Genomic DNA, 23,181 nt, shown 5'->3' with positions numbered 1-23,181 from the left:
TTTATGTAACCCTTCTTGCAAAAATGATTCAAACCAAATTTGAAAAGAATTGAAATGGTAGTTACCAAGAAGAAGTTAAAAATGTTAAATTGTTATTGCACGATGGATGATGCATGACGGATGATGACCAGAGTTTACTCAGATGACCTAATAAAGAACCTGAATTTTACAAGTATAGGTCTTCACTTTAGTTGTAAACAAAAATGGCCAAGCAGGTATCAGTAGCCTGTTTCAATGTTTTGAATTATTCAATCATGTAATCAAACAATACATATATCAACACTTTGTTGCATGTTACATCCCTTAAATTGTCTGCCATCTTGCAGTTAAAACAAATTATGTTGGCCTTTGTAATTTTTTTTATCTGTAGCTTTGACATTTGGTTTTTTTTTCATGGATTGCAATAATGGTGCAACCAATAAACTTCTATTAAAACGTAATTATTAGCTATAATTCCCAGATGCAATCTCTTACAACGAATGAAAACTTGGTTACCTTTGGCTGGTCCTACAAAGAGAGATAATTCAAGTTACTGTTGGATAGGTGTATTTATTGACATTACCTCAGTCAATATTAATTTAGCTATGCTTGTAGCACAATATTCACATTGCCCTTTGGGCTCAATGAATATTGTACCTCTCAAGTATCAAAAGCATCATATTGTCCTCAAGAATCATGAAAATTGTATATTATGTAGGCCTGTAAAATATCAAAGCTAATAAATGGTTATTTATATATGCCTATAGGGTCGGAAAGTCTTGTCATGTGACTCGCGAGAAATAACGTGAAATCGTACTTCCGGGCAGTTGTCAGGATGGCATTATCAATAATGTACTAGACTCGCTACGTTCAAAACCACATAGAGCTTACTACAAAAAGCGAGAAAGCGGTGGATAACAACTGGGTTTAGAAAAATTGTTCTAGATAGAGCTCTGAGTTATTACAGCGGTTGTTCAAACGTCAATACGAGACATTTTCCAACAAAGTACAGGTATGTTTACGTCATAGAGTCGTCTGCATCATATGCACTGTACAGTCGTTTGCATCATATACACCCATACATCTATATCTCAGAGTTTAGTTCAAGATATCGGAAGTCCTCGATCAAAATCTCAGCAATATATTTGCCTAGTTCTGATTAGACTGATTCTTGATTGATGTTGTGGTAACCCCCCCCCCCCCCCCCCCCGTAATAATCTGCATTGAGTGAAAACCCTAGAGCACTAGAAAAGAATGAAACCTTTTCCTGTTGTGCATAACATGGATATATATCTCTATTTTATTCTATGATTTTGAACGTTTTACAGTTTCATTTAGAAATTTATCTAAATTATTTCATAAAGATATTTCTATAAAATGAAGACAGAACTTTTTACTGACACCAATCATATCAGTGACATATGGAAGTCCCATGAGTCAGTTTTGTTTCCACTATGTAGCTGCAGTAATTTATAATATTATATTATATACATTTGGTATGTAAAACTGCATACAGGAACAGATCTAGAAATTCGGGGAGGGGGGGGGGGGGGGAGGCTATAAATCCGCGACTGGTATCTAAGATTTTTTTGATTTATCTGAATTTCAGTTCAATTATCACTAATCCAGATGGTCAACAAACATTTTAGAGTGCAATTCTATATATACTAGTATTGCAGACCCAGGAATTCAAATAAGGGGGGGGGGGGGGGGGGGGGTTCATGAGGTGGAGATCTATCTCCCCTTAAATCCGCGGCCGCCAATGGCATATTTCACAGATTGTAGATATAAATACATGTATATCTTATGAATTTTGGTTTATCTGAATTTCAGCTGAATTGATAGAAGATGTTATATGTCTATTATGAAATATTGACTAGTCCAGATAGTCAATTTGCAGTTTAGTGTGCATAATCTACATGTTTTGTGTGACAATGACTATAATGTTAATTTCTTAATCTTTTAGATATAAAAGGGCAAACAACACAGCTGGATAAAGCATCTTAAGTCTGCACCTCGTAAAGCTATGACAATGAGAGAAATGTATCCACCCAGGCAATCAGAATATTGGTAACTCACCAGAGCTCTTTATGCAATATATGCTCATCAAGCTATCAATATTAAATGATATTAATTCTGTAATGAAAACTTGTATACATGTAAATTCAGGTGATCCCAAAATATAAAGGTTCACCAAAAATGAATGCATCTCCAGACAATATAGAAATTTTAAAAATATCCTTTCTCTGCAACGTACAGCAAAGGATGTCTGTGCAAACATATAGGGATTTTTTACTAGATAAATGCAGATATCATTATAAAGTTTTTCTTTACAAATTCTATCAGACAGCGGTAAAAGTAAATAAATTTTATTATGCTATAAGAAAATGTTGAATGTCCAAATAAGAATTATCCAGCATTGGTATTTTTATGAAAGAATATATAGACATAGTGGATGTCAGTCTCTTTTAATTTTTTTTTTTGGTAAAATTTTCAGAGTGCAACACGGAAGGTGCGCTGCAGCTCAAAGAGAGCCATGGTTATGGGCATCAAGTTCTCCATCAGCTTTACCTCACAGGCACCATTTGTGATTTCATAGTTTGAACACCAATGAACATGGAAGTGATTCTCATCCTTCGAGATGAATTATGGGAATTATACTTGGCACACATGATCGAGCCTTTGTGCCCTCTCTGCAATAACCAACTAGATAGACTTGTGAAAATTCAAATGTCTTCCATTAGTTTTATTTTGTTTTTGCTACAAATGATCAGTATAAAGATGTACATGAATCACCATTGTAACAATTTCTTTGACTAGCAGACGCTGCAGCCTTAAATAAATGTTCACTTTATCATTTACTTGAATGCATTTAATACAACTTGACAATGCAGAATAATGTGAGTAAGAAGTTGTACATTTATAGTATCTTAAGTCCAAAGATAAGATTTAATAAATTGTGGAATTCATATCAGCTATTTCCTTCAATAGAGGATTTGCAAATGTACAAGAGTCACACAGAGTTGAAAATCTGAGTGGGCAGATATATACGTCTGTATTGTGAAGGTATATGATTTAGAATATGGATGTTTTTAATTATTAAATTGCACACTCCACATGAATTTGACTCTCCCTGGTCTTGTAACAGCTGTGCTTCATCCTTACTGAAATGAGATTTTGATGAAAGAAAAGGTGATATGTTCAATGTCACTCCTGATTAAAGTTTATCAAATATATCAAATCCTTTATTAGCAAGAATCATATATCATCTGGCTTCAACATCTCCAATACACCTCAGTGATCAACAATGTCACCATCAAAGGTGGATCCAGGATAGAATTCAGAACAATTGTGCTACAGAAGTAATAGCCTTTGCTGTGTGACAAATTTTGCACAATGTAGTTGCTGTCAGATAATGACTAGTTATTCATTTTTAAAATTAAATCCAGTGTTCTGTTTGTTGTATCCATTGCAATTCTTTCAGAGGTAAATTCGGCATTGAGCCCTCTGGCCTGCTAAATGTAGATCCCTTAGATTTAGGTGCAACTTCAGAAGAGTCATGACAAATTGATCACTGGTATGAACCCTTGTACCGCCCATCCTAGAAGTTGTTAAAATGGGCCCATTCTCTTCATAACAGTCACCAACACATTGATACATCTGAAGGAAATGATGTATATAACAGCATCTGTAACAACCATAGACATCAAGTGAATATCATTAAAAGTATTGCAGGGGTGGATCAAGAAAATTTGCAATGGAGGGGAGGGGGCAAGTGTAATTTATACTATCCCCCTAAAAGAAATATGTGTGTAAATTAAAATTATCAAAATTGCAACCCAAATCCCCATATTTGTTACATATGAACTACCAAATGGGGGATGGCACCACCCCCACCCCCTCTTGTCCCACCACTGCATTATTAAACAGTAAATAAACATCTTGTATCAAAAATTTTCATTTTCAAGAAGAATTCAAACACCACAATCTCAATTGAATTAATTTAAGATCTAAATGTATGGGTGAATGTTTACTATTTCTTTGTTGCCACAAGAGGCATAGTGTTTTACAAACACATATACAGAAATGAAGTATATGTGTATCAAAAACTTTTTCTAGGTCCTCTTTTATGTTTCTTAATGTAAATATTGTAAAAACATGTAATTTCAGTGATCCCAATCGTCTTTGAAAATTTTTTGTTTCCAAATTGGTAGCATTTTCCGTGAGAGTCACAATAAAAACATAAGCAATATCAATATTAATTAAAAATTAAAACATAATGAAAGTGAGAAACTGCATTACCTTGTAAATGTGTCCCCCCCCCCCCCTAGCTATCAGCATCCCATAAAAATGTGTTATTACAAGTTTATATGATCAACTATTAATCAGGGAGATTGACAAAACATGGTACAAATAGATACCTGCATATATTTACTTTACCCAGCTAATTGTTTTATTCCCGACTCCATTCAGTTTGTCTCCTTTATCAAAAGTAACATACTGCGTAATTGTGTCATGTAATGTTAGTTCCAACTCATAAAAAACTAAATCCTTCAACTTAACAGCTGTTTATTATCGAAAATATTCAGTAAAATATGTTTTAGATCAATCACCCGGTCGTGGGTAGAGCTCACTGCTTCTGAGTTCTCAATCGGCGATTTAACTATAAAAATATAAGTATTATGATTTGTTTACCTGCATCTATAAATCCACTTCTTCCTCTTTTTGCATAAGTAGGGAATCTATATAGGCTGTAGGTTCATTTTAATGCTGTCATCTGAGCATAACCAAAGCAAAACAAAGTGACATTTATCGACTGCTGCCCGGAAGTAGTAAATCGAAAGTGAAAGTAAACGAGACTATAATCCTTAATTTTGAAATGAATTTTTAAATTTTATAACAGCAATTAAATATACATCCGTATTTTCAAGCTAGTAACGAAGTACTTAGCTACTGAGCTGTAGAGACCCTCGGGGACTAACAGTCCACCAGCAGAGGCCTCGAAACAGGGGTCATAATGTAAAACTTATACGGTACCAATTTTGATGCACCAGATGCGCATTTCGACTAATAATGTCTCTTCAGTGATGCTCAACCGAAATGTTTGAAATCTGAAATAACTATGAAGTTTTAGAGCTAAATATAGCCAAAAACAGCGTGCCAAAAAAGTGGAGCCAAATCGTCCAAGGATAAGAGCTATGCATGAGGGAGATAATCCTTAATTTTGAAATGAATTTTTAAATTTTATAACAGCAATTAAATATACATCCGTATTTTCAACTTCACAATCAATGACATTGCAGCAGTGTTAGACAGAAAAATCCCAGACACACCAATTTCTCCCATTATCACCAGTGTGAGATCAACTTTACCCATGTGAGATTTTTCTGTCTCACACTGATGCGACGTCAATTGATTGTGACGTCATATATTTCCTATGATTTACGTTACATGGTGAAGATTTACGTTACACGGTGAAGTAAAAATATTTTACATTGTTACCTTTAAATTTCTGGTGGACAACGTTGGGTTTTTTACTTTACACTTACAGTGTTAACCATTTTCGGGTATGCTCTTTCTGCTTATCTGATTAGTTTTTGCATCGAACTTCAAATGAGGATTTTGATAATTTAGAATTTTCTCAAAGCTCCTACATTTATGCACTAAACTGTCGGTAAAATGTGAGAAAAATAATCATTCAAAGCCTCGTCCTAGACTGCAAATCTTGTCCTCTCGGTGGTATTTCCCTTAAGCTATCCCACACTTGTACTAATGAAGGAGTCCATTAGTCTCCCACAGGTAAGGTAGATCTCACACTGGTGATGATGCAAGAAATATACATGCTACAGAATATCAGATCTAATAAATGGTTATATGCAGATCTATAAAATATCAATTCCATGGTTATATGTAGATCTATAAAATATCAATTCCAATACGCAATTTCCGAGTTGCTCAATAGTTCTTTCCCTTTGTGGAACTCTTACGCACAGTGAGACACAAAACATACTATCGTCCACACACGGTGGGTACAAATGCTTATTGCTGCCTTCATATATTGCCTAGAGGCCGATTATCAGACATCATGCAACCACCCAAACTGGAGGGACACACAATATCAGTAAGATTATTAGTATTTGATAATAAAACAGCTCAAACATAAATCGATAATCACCATTTTTCTTTGATTAAAATATCACTTGTGCAGAAGAGGAAATAAAAAATAATTTCATATTTAATTTAATGGCCTAATTCAATCAAATATTATTCTTAATACGGTCAGTTTAATGTATACCAACGGCTGATATAAACAAAATTTACACTTTCATTACTTTTATCCGTATTAGCATAGCTAGTCTATAGTATATGTAAACATCTTGTACCCACCCAAGTGTTCAACAGACCACTGAATATACCTCGATCACAGAAGAGCTGATATCTCAGAAGTTGTGTATTAAATGGCCATTGACTAGTTAACTTTCCATATTATAGATTCCTCCATTTATTAATCTCGTCTACCCTAGTTCACGTCATTCTGAGATGTTACATAAAATCCATAAAAGCATGTAAATCTTATTTTCTTAATCATATATATAGGCCTAATCAATCTTTGATTAACACAATGTCTCCTATGTTTGTAAATTTGCTAAATAACAACGCTGAATATGACGTCACAATGTACTGTTTACATCAATTGCATTATATTTCCCGCGTTCATTATATGGGCGGATCAAATGTCCAAAATTAGGATGCTTTGATACAGCTCTGTCCTCGTGCTAACTTCAGGTTGTTTTTTCTCCTGTTTTGGATATAGATACTAATGCCAATATTTTTGCTTCGCCCTCAAAAATGGTCACGCCTTAAGACATATTATTCAAGACTTTCATAAATTAAGTCCTGTTGGTATTTTGTCAATATATAAATCATCAACCAGGTCACACACTTTTTATTAGTTTTACACTGTTTGGGTATATTGTTATTTTAGATTGTTGTGGTAAGCTCATTTTATAGAAAGATCGCTTTGGAACCAGAAGTTTGTGGGTTCTAGCCCCGACCTCAAAAGACCCAAGCTGTATACCATTTGTGTAATAAGCTGTTCCTTTACCAAGTGCTCGGCATTAAATTAAAAGTGAAGGATGCGGGTTTTCGAATGAGATTTTACAAAGGTTCCACATCATGCAAGATGTAGTCAAAATAAAGAATCCTCATTGCATCCACCTGAGTCCATAGTCTACAGGGTTCGAAATTAACTCATGTCCGTAAGTCCGAGTGTCGGACTAGTGAACTCTCTATAGCACTAGTCCGTACGGACAAGTGAAAATCCGGAAATCAATCTTGAATATGGTAAAGATTTTTAGCAAGATTTGTCCGAGTCTCTTAGATGTTTGAACTTATGGTCGATTAATTACCTGCATGGTTAAGTGTTTGCGTGACTATGACATCCTGATCTTCCAAACACATGGAGTGCATTCGAGACCGCCGTTCTTCGAACGTGCACAAATTGTCAAATTCCTGCCAATTCCGAACGCCGAGTACACATCACGAGAACGTGTTCTTAGGTGCAGGAATTGCAAGTAGTGTGGTCTGAGAACATGCACGTTTGTATGCACATGTTCTCATCATTCGCGACTCTAACACAGTAGTTCATAACACTATAGCTCATGACTTGTCAATCGAGTGAATTTTATTGACTTTATTGATAAAATTTCAAACTCCTGTTGCTCTAAGATCTGAGCACCAAAACAACAGGAACGTCGATCTCGAACGCACTTATGGATGTTTATAAAAGGATTAACTCGAAGGTTAATATTGTATGCTTCTGAAGATCTTGAATGCGAAATAAAATATGGTGGTCTCTTTCTTCTGTAGGTGTCAGAAATTAAACTGATTGCTAATGTGATGTGTTTGGTTTCATTAAATACTGTTGAATAAAATGAAGATTATTTAATATGATGTACTGGACGGACTAGTGAAATGCTTTGCGGACTAGTAAACATCACAACAGTGACTAGTCCGTATGGACTAGTGCTTGAAAAAGTTGATTTCGAACCCTGATCTAGATGTTTTGTTTGTAGCACAACTAAAGACATTTCAATGAGAGTGAATTATTATTAATCACTGGGACATTAAACTACAAACATCATCTCGTAAGTGCTGTAAAACTCTGTGACAAAGTTCACAATGAAATGAAGATTCATACATGAAACACATCAAACATTATTCAGAACAATCGATACTTTCAGTTTCAGTATAGGAACTAAATCAGTAGGCCTAGTACTGCACCTGTGCTGAAGAGTCCAGTCACAAATTCAGGGTCCTCATTTTTAGGAATAAAATTCCCATCATTCACATCTTCTATATCAACCCCGTCGTCAGCGTCCATTTTCACTGATTTCTAAATTTAAATGACAGTCAATAATTCGCGATTACGTGTCTTTCATTGAAAAAATAACAGGAAGTTGTAGTCCGGAAATTAAACGTCAAATGAATGCTGTTAAAATATTTTTTTCCGATTAGGATTTTAGAGCGGTGCTTGGTGATTTGGGGGTGCAAATCCCCAAATCCCCCCCCCCCCCCCCCTATAGAAATTGATTATCACATGTTTTTGTACGGAAAAGATAAAGACCTACTGATTGTGATATATAAATATGAAAATATGGGTATTCGAAATTACTAGTCCTGATGACAAGCAATCTAATAAAATCAGATCTTCTCAATATGGAGCGCCAAATTAACATAAACTATATATCATAACATAAACTATATATAAGATATCATCAATTCAATTATTGCTCTCTTTAATTGAATTAATGCGCACATTAAATCAATTATTGCTCTCATCAATTGATTTATTGCGCGCATTATATCAATTATTGCTCTCTTCAATTGAATTGTAGCGCGCATCAATTCAATTGTTGATATCATTAATTCATTTGAAGAGATCATTAATTCAATTAAAGCGCGCATCAATTCAGCTGAAGAATTAATGCTCTCATCAATTCAATTAATGCGCGCAATAATTCAGAATTGAAGATATCATTAATTATTTGAAGAGATCTTTAATTCAATTGTTGCGCGCATCAAATGAATTGATGATATCTTCAAATAATTGAAGATATCTTCAATTATTTGAGTTTATGTTAATTTGGCGCTCCATATCTCTAACCGTTACACTGGAGTAACGGTTAGAGAAGATCTGATTTTAATTAGATTGGATGACAAGAACACGGAAACTTGTCACTATATGATCAAATATCTTTATGAAAAGCTTTCGACAAAGTTCCCCATGAACATGCCAAGAAATTCTTAGCAAAATCTCCGGTATAGAAAAACCGTTATAAATCAGTGACCGCAATTAAGAGATATTAATCAGCATGTAATATGGCCCTATTGAAGCCAACGAATTCAGACTGGACGGGATTTCTTGGCATGGTCATGATTTTTGTGTATTCAACTAAAACACTCAAATAACCCCATACCGGCTTATTTGGTCAGTTTTGAAAATTATTTTTGCACATTAATGGCAAAAATTACAAATTGTGACCCCCCCCCCCCCTTTGCACTTCACATATTTTGAATGAATCGTTAGAGAACGTTGTAATTTATCACTTGTTTAAATTTATGCCAATAACGCGCTAATGCCGAATAACGCTGTTGGAAATGCTCATTGTTACCCGTCTCGTCTGCCGACACCGTAAAACAACATCCTACGCAGAATTTTCGAAAGTTTTTACCCGCAAACAAGACTACACTCAAATCCACATGTTTTTCACATGTGTGTAAACAGCCTGAGTGCACCTCAGGAAGTAGACTCAGCTACCAACATCAAATAGTTCCTTTGTATACAACTGATTTTTTCCCGAAAATTACACAAAATTTCCTAATCAGGGGTACAAAAATTAAGAGAAAAGAAGAAGAGGAAATGAGAAGAATCGCACAGGGGGAAAAAAATCATTCTTTTAAATATATGGAACTACCATTGACTAAGTTCATTTTGATTGGACAAAGTTCATTTTGATTGGACAATTACCGGTGTGATACCTTTACACATTACACGATCGATCCCGATCCCGGCATATTATGTAGAATATTGAATATACCTTTCTGTCTGCAGAATGTGTATTGATACAGTAGTTCATATTCTTAAAATTATTTTTACTACCCCCCCTCCACCCCACCCTTTCAAATTTTCCGTTCCAAACTCGGCTATATCGTACTCGTTTACCATGCCAAGAAATTCTTAGCAAAATCTCCGGTATAGAAAAACCGTTATAAATCAGTGACCGCAATTAAGAGATAAGCGACGGCTACTATTAACCAGCATGTAATCTGGCCCTATTGAAGCCAACGAATTCAGACTGGACGGGATTTCTTGGCATGAGATTGCTCCAAAAGATGAAAGCATATGGAATTAGTGAACAAATTTGTAAATGGGTTCGATGTTTCTTGTCCAGAAGAAAACAGTGCGTACAGGTTAATTCGTCTAGATCTAAATGACACCCAGTTACGAGTGGAATACCGCAAGGCTCAGTTTTAGGACCAGTGCTATTTGTAATTTTCATAAATGGCTTACCAGAGAATGTTTTATCCCAGGTTTTTCTGTTTGCCAATGACACTAAAATTTTCAAGGAAATCAACAGCGATGATACTAATGTAGTACAATAAGATTTGGATAGTCTTTTCGATTGGAATGAACCATGGCTTCTCAAATTTCACCCGGACAAATGCAAAGTATTACCAGTATTGAATAGAGGCAAAAATATTATGAACCATATTAAACTACACCATGAAAACTTATGATGGAAAAAGAACAGTGTTAGAGAATATTGATAGCTAAAAAGACATAGAAGTAACAATAGACTCGAATTTAAATTTTGAAAAGCCATACGGATTCAAATAAACAAGGCAAACCAAATAGCAGGATTAATGAGACGTTCAATTTGCTTCATGGACAATAGAACATTCACATTACTATTTAAGTCTTTGGTACGTCCACATTTGGAATACGCAAGTAGCGTCTGCCCACGGTCACCATACAAGAAAAAAGACATCGAGGCAGTCGTAAATGTACAGAAAAGAGCGACAAAAATGTCACCCCAGATGAAAAACTTAAATTATGGAGAGAGATTAAAAAGGTTAAAGTTGCCAAAATTTCGTCGTATGAGAGGGGACATGATTGAAACATTCAAGATATTAAAAGGAATTTATGACAAGAGCTTAACATCAGGAATGTTTGAACTAAGCTATAATGATATAACTAGAGGAAACTCAATGAAAATAAAGAAACAAAGAAGTAGACTAGATCGACCTCCGTAAATTCAGCTTCACAGAGTTGCGGACATCTGGAACTCTTTGCCCGAAAATGTAATCGCATCAAAGAAAGTGCATCAAGTCGAAAATAGACTTGACAAATTCTGGGAGAACCAAGAAATGTTATTTGATTACACGGCTGAATACAACTACACCGGAAGAACGATGGTACAGAAAGGACTAGAAGAAGAGCTGCATTTAGAGGACCAAATGGACCTGCGTACAGAAACCACCTAAGGTAACCTAAGGTAAGGTAGACTAGTGAAATAGGAAATAAAATTATGTGAATGTCAAACTAATTAATGCCGATGTTATATGCTTGCAAGCTGCTTTTTATATGTAAGGTTACTATATTCATCAAAGCACAAAATGTCCAAACTTGTTACTCTTGAACGATGTAGTGTTCTCTTTCTCGGGTTCAATACCTTCCGCGATTTTAGTATGACCCCTAAAACATATTCGATCGGGATCGGAAGACGTATAATAAAGTAAACACGATGTACATTGTTAGCAAAAAGACTGTTTCTTTGATTTTGAATTTTGTGAGTATCATGTATTTTGGTGGTTCATATATCAGATTTATAAACTTTTGTATTAGTTTTCTGGTTAATTGTAAAATTTATATTCCATTTTTTCTAAGTTGTATATACTTCTTTATGTGATGCATGATGAATTTCATGTTTCAACATGCTGTCAAGTCTCATTCGGATGCTTAAGAAGAAATTGATTTGAAGGTTTTGTCATTAACCAATATTTATTTACATTCTCACGATGTAAAATAAAATTTATTTTGCAAATGTGTTTAGTTTAAATGGTATAGTAAGCATTGTTTTGATTAATGGCATTGGCAAGAGAAGAGACCTTTAAGTAGCGACAGGGGAAGATTTTTAAAAGCAATATATTTTCAACATTTTAATCAATATTCCACTTAATTTAAATGTGCTGATTTCAAAATTAATAAGTATTTTAAAATATCCCTTTTCCCTGCATCACAATTGACAGGCAAACACGAGTACCCTCACATATTTCCATGAAGTTATTTTTCTGACTTATGTAAATATTTGACCTCAAGTAATATTGGTGAAAACAGACCAAACAGAAATTAACTTGATGCCTGTTCTACCTTTTCGGGGTGTGCAAAATGTGAATATGACGTTATTTTATTGAAAATAAGAATCAATATTGCTTCAAAACGCTAATAAACATACCTACCCTCGGTCATTTTAGCTACCAGACGAGGAAAATTATAGTAGTTCTGTATGAAATTCTTCACAAATATCATTGTATCAATTACATATGTATATCTTAATTGTTGTTTATCAATATCCTTGATAGAAAAGATTAAAAGATTGTACCAAAGCCACTAGTGAGGGCAAAACAAAGCAGTTATACATGCTGGAAAGTAGCATGCCAGTTGGTTCTGTGCCTTGCGAAAGATCATTTTCTGCAATGAGACATCTTAAGAATTGGAACAAAGATGGGATGGTCGGTCTTAAATTGCTGTGTTATTTATCCTTCACACAACCCCTCCACCCCCACCAGGGCTCTGCCCTGGACACCGCTTGTGGCCTCAAACAAGGCGGTCCTAAAAAAACCAACCTTTATTTATGCCGCGAGCGCCACCTACTGATGGTACAGTATCAATTTGCAAGGTGAAGTACAAAATCTAGGATAATTATATATCTTTTAAAATTAACATGACAATTTGATAACGGGAAACTTCATTGAATCACATATATCGGCGATTTATTGCGGACAATGAAGTGCACATGATTTATTTTCCCTTTGTTTCCGATTACAAATATTAGAGTTATCGTTCTTGTAAATTCTACCTAACAGGTTGAAAAATTTATTTTACCACATTCTCTGGACATATACGCATTATCTCAGTGTTGTTTAAAGAAAAAGGAGGTTCAAATTATTTAAATATCACCGTGAAATCTGCGTATATGGCCGATTTCTGGCCTTGCTACATATTTTCTCACTTCAAAATACCGACAAAATGTCATTTCGTACCACGTGCTTTCTATATCACCATATACGTAAACTTTGAACTCCTTACTTTCGTTTCACGTTAATACTTTCGTATTTAAACCTCGGGCTTTATCATATAAAACGGTGAAAAGTACCTAACGCAGTGAGGTCAACTTTTTGTGATTGCGGGAAATTGTTTCCGCCAGCGCCACCTACCGATGGCGCCCAATGCTACTGTAAGGAAAAAAAGGAGGTGATACTTTACTAACTTTTGGGGTTTTTCACTTACAATAACTATTTCAATTCTTACTGATTGCAGATTTTTTGAAAACTGCTGATCTCATGTTTTTGTCTACAAAATTGTTTTTTTGACAGGTAGGAAGTCTCAGTACATCCATTGTTATGACTGTATGTATAAATTCATTTTTCTCAAATTTTCAGATGGCATGCAAGATTCAGGAATGGCCCCCATATGATAGATCAGAGACATATATAAGTAATAAAGAGAGATTAGCAACTTATCGATTTGAAGTTTTGCATTATCTTGAGGCGAACAGTATTCCTGTATGCAGTATTTAAATTATGCATACCAATTTAATAATCAAAGATATTTTAAGTTCCTCTAAATCCTATCATCATAGTATTTTGAATATTAAGCAGTAAGCATACCACTGATTGTATCTCTTAGTCTTATGTCACAGCTTTGGCAAATACTAAATCAATACTGGTTAACTGAATGCTCTTTTTGCTGAACTGATTTGCAAACAATTCATTTTAATGTGTAAATTAGGGAAGAGTATCCATGATATTGTAACAAGAAGGGAGAAAATGTAACAGACCAGGCCGGGATTTGAACCTAGACCCCCCCCCCCCCCCCCCCCCCCCCTTGAATCTCTAGTCGGTATTCTACTAACTGAGCTATCTGGCCACTGGCGATCGAACCCATTTGACTGCCACATTCCCCCCTCCTTGAATGTCTTCACACCTGGAAGACATCAAGTTCAACCCAGGAATTTAATTCCCTGGCAGGCATTTTCACCTGTCAGTTTTTTAACGACAAGGGTGGACACTTAGGAAAAATGCATGTGTCAAATAGTTGATAAATGCCTTTAACTTTTATGTGAAAATCTATGATAAGATCAGTAGACTTATGTCTATAAATCTGTATACTTTACTCAGTATGTGGGAGGATTTCATCAATTATCCTTTTGTTTGGAATTAGATATGGAAAACCAATAAAAAGGTCTGGAAAGGTCTTGTAAAAGTCATGGAATTTAAAGTTGCTGAACCAGTATGAACCAGGAAAATTTATGGCCACTGGATCAGGGTTGTTGTGCTACAGTGGGGCTCTACATTTTAAATTGTGAAGATGCATTACTTTTTAAAATATCTTTACTCCTGAGCATGTTGCACATATTGACATGATGTAGAATAATATAATTCACACTGAGATCTCAATCAATATTGCCAAATTTATGGCCCCTGGGTCAGGAGTTAACAGGCCCCAGGGGTGGCTATATGACTCATATAGTGAAAATGCTTTGAATTTTTAAAAATCTTGAAAAACAAAGTTTGTGTGTATATACAGGAATTGCTCTGCGTTAAACATCCATCCTGTGCCTTTCAATCCTACATTGTGGCCTGGTCAAAACTTTGTACGGTAGAAAATATTATATTTGGCACATTTTACAGATTTTATAGGGCTTCAAATATGTCTCCTATGTCATCATTTATATTATTTTTGTCATTTTTGATAGAGGGAAATCAATAAAATGACCCAAATTTTAAGGATTTTTTGGGAAAATGTAAGTTCACCCAATGAAAGTAATTCATAAATCAAAAGATTTTGTCATTTATTGCTCTGAGAGTGGAAGAAATTATTGCTTCTTTTGTCGTTTACATTTTTCTAAACTTTGAAGAGACCATGATTTACCTTAAATTTGAAAATTTATGGGGGGGGGGGGGGGTTGCTATGCTTCCCCCTTAAATCCACCACTGCTTTTGAATTAAGTTTTTGTTGTGTGATACTCAGATGAAGGCCCTTGGGCCAGTTGTTTTAAAAAGCAGTGTTTATCAGCCTTACGTTGTCAATTATTGATCAGTATGACAATTGTAGCCCATGGCTTGTCTGTTTTTGTTTTAACTTTTACTGTTCATTTTCCTTTTGTTTCAGCTCTAATTAGTGATCATTCCTTTGTTTGAGTTGTAATGGGTGATCATTCCTTTGTTTGAGTTGTAATGGGTGATCATTCTTTTGTTTCAGCTCTTATTGGTGATCGTTCTTCTGTCCTGGGTTTACACAATCATAGCAGGCAGGTATGCAACAGTGAAGCATCTGAATAAGCTGTATCCTACCTCATAAACTCGTCATGGAGGTCATCAATGAAAATTCCGCCATGCTGAGTAACTATGAAGTGTATAGTTTACTAACTGACATTCAGGCAGGGAGGGGACAAAACAAACCAAACAAACATCAACAACAGTTGGCCACCATCACGTATGAGACCATTAAATACCTAGAGACAAAGCCCTGTAAGATCCAGTCACAGGAGAGCATTGTTGAATTCATGAAAGAACTAGAGCCTTACAATTTAACCAAGGCAGAAAAAGTACAGATTCTGAATCTGTGTCCCACCACCGCTGTGGAAATCCAGCTTATTGTGGAGGAGAGTGAGGAACGCTTAATGGAAGATCAGATATATAGCTTGTTGGAGGTCATAACTAAATATAACCCCACGGAGGAGGAGGAGGATGCTGAAACAGAGCCCACAAATGATTGACAGAGCCCTGTATAGCTGTATGTATGTGTACTTAGAAATAGACGCATTCATAACTAAATATTTGTATTTGAGGGAAATTGTGTTGTACATTTATTTCATGTGATTGGACACTAAAAACATAGATGTTACACATGTCCTCTTTATAGGAAATTAAGATATATTTTAGACAAGTTTTCTAGTCTTTTGTCTTGGGCATACCTTTATAAGTAAACAATGAATTCTCATGCTGGACAGAGATTAAAAATGAGATAACCCTCAGCCAGGCTGATTGTGAAATTTGAATTGAACTCATAATTTATAAACCATTCAGATTCATTTCGAATTTGAAACCTTTTCATTTAATGAGTTGACATAAGAATCCAAAATATTGAATCAATTTTGATGTTGGATAATCTAAAGGAATCTGTGTTATTTTTCTTATCAAGAGAACAGTTTGTTTTTAAGCATTACTATGATGTACATTGCATTGACTTTGTATACAAATGAATTTATGCAATAATAAAATTCCTTAAAATTTATCATATATTGTACAGTTTGTATATTGTTTATTCTATAGTCTTACAGGTCTCTGTTCACTCTCTTTACATGTATATTATAAAACCCAAATTTTGGTCTTTATTGACAAGGATATAGTGAAGTTCTACCATTTACAATCACTTCATTAAAACTGTTCCATTTCCTTGTAAACTTTGGTATATGAATCACAAAGATAAACATTGATAATGTTCTGTAAGAGTTTTGTACCAAATCACAGGCACTGGCCACTCACGACACGTAACTAGAATTTCCATTCTGTAGAAATATCCACGATTCTGCGGCACTCCCTATAGGGCAGAGTTCGGTTAAACACACAATATACTGACGTCACTAACTAGCATTCTGCATTTCAAATACGCCAGGAAGCGAACGAGAGTGATGAATACAGTGACCCCAATGATTGTTAATCCGATCAGAAAATAAATGAAGAAGTTCAGTTCCAATGAATCACGAGAAGTCAGCATTTCTTCAGAAGAGTTTACATGAAAGACATTCAGACGGCACTATAAGTCCAACAGATAGGTTACCTTCCGATAAATGACGAGTCATTCACACCAAAAAGTGTAATTCTCACATCGTTATATAGCATATTAGCTGATTTCTGCTATTTCTTGTTGTCTGCTATTAACACTTAATAAAGTAATTTCCTACCGGCACTGTTGTGTGTATTGAAAACGAATGTGTGCATTCTAAAACATAGTATTAGAATAATTTATTTTGATTAAATTTTTTTTTTAAAAAGTAAGAATAGTGTACCTCAAATATATGATTGGTTGATTTGGTCATGTGGCGGGGAAAGCGCCAGGGGTCAAAATTCTGGTAAGCGGTAAATTGCAGTACTGCTAAAAGTCCTGCATTGTAGGAATTGGATAATTTTAAACCAAGTATTACGAAGGAAACTGGAAATCAATTTCGTGTCTTTGACCGTGTTTGGGTTTCGGTATTTATATAACGTAGTAATTGCCACTTTTCGGCAGGTGAAAACACTAGTTCGGTGACTTTGTAATATACTTCTCAGGAAAAGTTAATAATTTTATGTACCTAGTTTGTAAAGAGTAACCTCTGCAAATTGTGTGTTATTACATGCCGTATTAAGGGAGAAATCGCAATCCGGGACTTTCGGGGTTCGGTCGTCCTACTTTTACCTCTTACCCAAAATTCTAACATGCCTTTATTGCAACATGATGTATAATTTATATATGATAAAGATATATAGATATGCTCCAAGAAACTTCACCACATGAGCCTGTTCTTTCAAGAAATAAGATATGGATTGTTAATCCCCAGTGGTTATATGATCAACCCCAGTGACATGTCTAGGCCGAAAATGAAGTACATGCGCAGACGGACAGGGGTCGAGGGGGGGGGGGGGGGCTCCCCAGTTGGTTTAGGGGGTGAGACTCCTTGATTTTGACGAGTTGAATACCCTTAAATCATCACAAAAATTAAAGAAATTGTGAGGGTTTATTTTGTTTACTTTTACACCATTTTTAATCGAGACGACGGTCACGTACAAAGTATAAAATAATGGGGGGGGGGGGGGGGGGGGGGGGTGGAATCCGTTGGTGGTTTCAACCTTACAATAAAAGAATTTGAAAAAGTTTGCTGTTAATTTCCGGATTGTGCTGTATTACACTTTGCATTGAAGACGCCCCCTTTTTAATTTGTCGAGATGCTAAGACCGGCGAACATTAAGTGGCATGAAATGAAATATATATGTGGCATTTGTGATGTTTGAACAACAGTATGGTCGAAGCATTTGACGTCACAATGCAATTGGCGGACGGAGAATATATCCATTCTTATCGCCGCGCACTAGTGGGAACATTTTTCATCATAGACTGAGCATTTTTAAGTGAAAGCCCTTGCGTTGAAATTTAATATTGTGGGGTATTTTTTTTCTTTTATCTCAATGTATATTATATATACAATATATATATGTTGCGCCAAATTAACATGAACTCAAATAATTGAAGATATCTTTAATTATTTGAAGATGAAGATATCATCAATTCATTTGATGCGCCCAGCAATTCAATTAAAGATATCTTCAATGACTAATGATATCTTCAATTCTGAATTATTGCGCGCATTAATTGAATTGTTGATCGCATTAATTATTCTGCTGAATTAATGAGTACTATAATTGAATTTGTTGCTCTCTTTAAGTGAATTGATGATATGAACAATTGAATTGATGCGCTCTACAGTTCAATTGAAGAGACCAATAACTTAATTAATGCGCGCATCATTTCATTTGATGTTCGCAATAACTGAATTATTGCTTTCTTCAATTGAATTGTAGCGCGCATCAATTCAATACGCGCAATAAATTAATTATTGCTCTCTTCAATTGAATGAATTATATCATTAATTCAATTCATGAGCACCTTTATAAATAGAGATATCTTCAATTCAACATATCCACTATTAAAGGAATGATCTATATAATTGAATTGATACTTTTTAAAAAAGAATTCATGCGCACATTAATTCTTTATACAGTAGCGTTATAAACGATTAAAGTTATCTTCAATCAAAATAAAGATATAAAATCAATTATACCGAGCTCCAAATGCAATTTTGCGAACATTAATTCCACCACTTTGATGCGTGCATCATTGAGTTGCTGCGCGCATCAAATCATTATTGCTTCCATCAATTGAATTAATGCGTAACTCCATCCTTGCAGTTTTATCTGATACAAATTTAAAAAGTGTATTTATTTCCATTTATTAGAGTTAAAACTAACAAATTATCAAATAAAATATACAGCTCATCACACTTTTTAAGATGCGAGACATACATAATAGTATTCCTAAAAATTTCATAAAACTGTTCTTTCACAAGAATATACAAAATGTCTATAAAGACAGAGAAAATCTATCGCATAACAGACTTGATTAAGATAAAAATGAAAACAGAGTTATTGCCCTTGGATTCTATATTTTGAAACATATCTTAGATTATTCATCTATAACTTAGACATTTTGAATAGTTTATTTTTAACAAGACTTTTTATAATAACTATTGGAATAGACTCAAGCAAACTTTATGTTTCTATCATGCCTCATCTTGATCATGCCTAAATCTAAAGAAATCATAGATTTTGCAAACTCTGATGACATCATAGGAGGGTGGAATTACTTTAAATCAATTATTGCTCTCATCAATTGAATGAATGCACTCAATAACTGAATTGATGATATCCTCAAATCTGCCTTCTAGTTCACTGAAGAATGGAAAACCTTCCAGTTAGCCTTGGAATCATTTCCCGGACAGTTTGCACGATGTATTTACCGCCCAGCATGTCTGGGTGTGGGTGATTTATCTCCAACTATTTGTGCAATTTGCCACAAAGCTTCGAAAAGTTCATCCCATACTTCATTCGTTCTCTCATTCCTCAGCATTTGATTACAGATTCCACAACATCATGCTGGTTAACCTTATTCGTAAAATGACTAATATTTTCTATTGATTGTAGGACATAGCGTAATTTCTTCACTGAAAACTAGTATAATGAATATCGTTATATGCTGATTCGATATACAAGAGCTTGTTCTGCGTATAGTCAGTTTTTAAATCGAGGTAAGCTACTGACAAACAAGTTGATGGTACAGGGGTTTCAACAGTCTCGATTGAAGTCAGCACTTCGCAAATTCTATGGTCGTTATGGCGATCTAGTTCGTCAGTACAACCTGCCATTGGGTCAGATGCTGTCTGACGTGTTTCATACCGATTATTAAACCGTTCTTGGCACACTGATTTTGACTGCGGATAACCTGATCAGGATATAGGGCTCACGGTGGGTGTGACCGGTCAACACGGAATGCTTACTCCTCCTAGGCACCTGATCCCACCTCTGGTGTGTCCAGGGATACGTGTTTGCCCAACTATCTATTTTGTATTGTTTATAGGAGTTATGAGATTGATCACTGTTCGTTATCTTCACCTTGCATATGCCCGGACGCCATTTATTTTTAATGACTTTTGAAAATCACACACATCTAATCAATGGATATGAGGAAAACAGTAATAACCCACTCCTCCCGAGGTACTTCTATTGATCTACTGTATATACGGAAAATTGCAAGTTTATTGTCCTCAGCGACAATATATTTCTCTCAGTTGTACTAGACTTGAAATATAACTTGCGATCATAGGAGAAGGCTAAATATTGTTATACAGTTGAATATGAATGTTGCTAAAACGCGAAACGGAACGGAACATGAAAACTGTCTGATGTATAATGTCATTGGCGCTTGGGTTAAGGATATTACACTATAACCTATAGGTAAGCAATGGAGGAAATTCGAATCACGATTCGACACGCTAAGCTTTGTCGCTGTGGTAATGCCTCGGTGACCCCATACAGTTTTGTTCAGGCGGCCAAAGACTGAGCTTGCTTTAGCTATGCGGGGGTTGACTTCGTCATCAATGTGGATGTTTCTGGATACTGTGCTTCCAAGGTATGTAAATTGAGGCACTCAGACTTGATGTAGATGTTCGGCTTAATGTAAGGGCTGTTTGGTGCTGGATGGAACATGAATTCAATTTTCTTTGCACTTATCGTCAAACCAAAGTTGTCACAAACATTTGAAAACCTGTTCAGGTTTTGCTACATGCCAGGCTCTGTTGAGGCATTAAGGGCGCAATCATCTGCAAAGAGAAGGCCTCTGTCTTTTAAAGTAAATCTTGGTCTTGGTTTTCAGGCGCTGTAGGTTGAAGACTCCCTTATCCGTGCGCTACCTGATGTCAATGTCTGGGTCACTCTCAGATAAGGCATCTGCTAGCATAGCAGTGAACATCATGCTGAACAGCGTTGGGATAAAACGCAACCTTGCTTGACACCGTTTGTGACCTCAAAAGGTGAAGATTGATTGTCATCATCGAGAACGTGGGCCTGCATGCCATCATGGAATTGACACACCATCGTGATGAACCTTGGTGGACACAAAATTTCTCCATGATTAACTATAAACCAGCCCTGTTGATATCAAATGCTTTCACACGGTCTACAAATGTTATGTAGAGGCTGGCGTTCTGTTCTTAGCATTTCTCTGTACTTGTTTGGCAGCAAAGATTATGTCCACTGTTCCACGACCTGAACGGAATGTACAATGACTTTCAGGTTAGAGACGATTTTCAAGGTGGCGAAAGAATCTGTTCAACAGCATGCGTGCAAGGATCTTTCCGTCAATGGATAGGAGTGAAATTCTTTTGTGGTTGCACGACCGTATGTTTCCTATACGCTTGTAGAAGTGAACTAATGAAGCACCCTTTAGGTCCTGTGGTAAGGTTTCCTTTGCCCACTTTGACTTCAAAAGTTTCTGAATCGTCATAGGACCTGCGGATTTATAGATCTCGGTTGGGATGGCGTCCACACCAGGAGCTTTGCCAGTTGACATTTGCTTTATAGCCTTTTCGGTATCTGTAGCAGAAGGAGGGTCGTCAAGTGTTGTATCAGTTTGGGTCTGTGGCGATTTTTAGAATTAAGGTGATTTTCATATAGTGTTTGGGAACAGTGGTAATCTATTTTCATTTTGCAAAACCGAACTCGTTAATTGTTTTAGTATAGATAGACTGTAGATTTTGTTGAACCGAACTCGCTAATTGTTTTAGTATAGATAGACTGTAGATTTTGTTGAACAGAACTCGCTTGTTGTTATAGTATAGATAGACTGTATATTTTGTCGTTAAAACACCGCAGATTTATATTGGATATGACATTACTGGGGATAAGACTTACCGGTATATGTATTTCATAATTTGACGGCGCTATCAATAGCTTGTTCTTGTACATGTATATGATTTCATCTCAGCTGCAAACAAATAACAGACACTGTTGCATGGACTTTGATTACTGTATGTTAGTATTTTTAGCTCACCTGAGTTTTCTGATCACCCGTAATCCCTCTGTCCGTCCATCTGTAAACTTTACATTTTTGACTTAGACTATAGAACCACTTGGTCAATTTGAACCAAACTTGGAACAGAGCATCATTTGGTAGAGGAAAATCTAAACTCTTCAAATGAAGGGCCAAGGAGAGATTATCAAGAACAGGTAAAAGAGGGTGGTAGTGTGTGAAATTAACTTTTTTTGCATAACAGTCGTAAAATGAGGGTGATAGTGTGTGAAATTTGTTTGCTTCAAAGACAAATGGTTTACCACAATTTCAATATCTGTATACACTGTACCTGATTAATTTACTATAGACCAACCACAAAGTTACAATTTAAATATCCTTAATGTTTCATTGTGTACTGTATTAGTCTCCTACTCACGGAGCTGAAGGCGACTACTACTTTGCAGTCCGTCCATCTGTCTGTCTGTCTGTCTGTCTGTAACAACTTAGTTTTCATCTTTTTTCATCATGCTGTGATTCAGGAAGTTTGGTATGTGATTACCTACTTATGTTTACGGATCAAGTTTAAGTTTCGTGACAGTTGAATGATTTTTACGAGATATATGGGACTTCATAGTTGTCGAATATGGTTTTCAGGAGTTTTAGCTCACCTAAAATGAAAGTGAGCTTTTCTGAGCAGTTTTTGATTGGCGTCCTTCTGTCTGCCTGTGCCGTCCGTCTGTTCACAAACTTTT

At 35.6% G+C, this 23,181-nt stretch overlaps 2 protein-coding genes and 2 long non-coding RNA genes across 5 annotated transcripts in view; 2 read left to right on the top strand and 2 right to left on the bottom strand.

Moving 5' to 3' along the window:
- LOC125678449 (selenoprotein S-like) overlaps window positions 1-8,464 on the bottom strand; it is a 29,774-nt gene extending 21,310 nt beyond the window's left edge. The window contains exon 1 of the mRNA XM_048916918.2: window positions 8,263-8,464. Coding sequence (XP_048772875.1) covers window positions 8,263-8,362 — 100 coding nt within the window. The 5' untranslated portion in view covers window positions 8,363-8,464. The remainder of the gene's footprint in view (window positions 1-8,262) is intronic.
- LOC125678458 (uncharacterized) lies at window positions 904-3,437 on the top strand. The gene is made up of 2 exons (XR_007371533.2): window positions 904-991; window positions 2,477-3,437. It is a non-coding gene; the product is annotated as an uncharacterized LOC125678458 (long non-coding RNA).
- On the bottom strand, window positions 2,711-4,652 carry LOC125678457 (uncharacterized). The gene is made up of 2 exons (XR_008800283.1): window positions 4,401-4,652; window positions 2,711-3,667 (listed from the first exon to the last, which is right to left on the bottom strand). It is a non-coding gene; the product is annotated as an uncharacterized LOC125678457 (long non-coding RNA).
- A 3,280-nt stretch (window positions 8,465-11,744) lies between the features above and the next one.
- LOC125678451 (DNA-directed RNA polymerase III subunit RPC9-like) lies at window positions 11,745-16,561 on the top strand. 2 transcript variants are annotated; one of them, XM_048916921.2, is made up of 2 exons: window positions 11,745-11,831; window positions 15,527-16,561. In XM_048916921.2, exon 2 carries the CDS (start codon window positions 15,633-15,635, stop codon window positions 16,041-16,043), a length of 411 nt encoding a protein of 136 aa, XP_048772878.2. In that variant the 5' UTR covers window positions 11,745-11,831; window positions 15,527-15,632; the 3' UTR covers window positions 16,044-16,561. The 2 variants fall into 2 exon arrangements, with proteins under 2 accessions (XP_048772878.2, XP_048772879.2); XM_048916922.2 differs by lacking the exon at window positions 11,745-11,831 and adding an exon at window positions 13,498-13,516.
- The last annotated feature ends 6,620 nt before the right edge of the window (window positions 16,562-23,181 follow it).

The sequence above is a fragment of the Ostrea edulis genome, chromosome 2 (genome assembly GCF_947568905.1).
Source record: "Ostrea edulis chromosome 2, xbOstEdul1.1, whole genome shotgun sequence".
Classification (NCBI taxonomy): domain Eukaryota; kingdom Metazoa; phylum Mollusca; class Bivalvia; order Ostreida; family Ostreidae; genus Ostrea; species Ostrea edulis.
The sequence above is the reverse complement of the archived record's forward strand: the minus strand, read 5'-3'. Positions and strand labels throughout refer to the sequence as shown.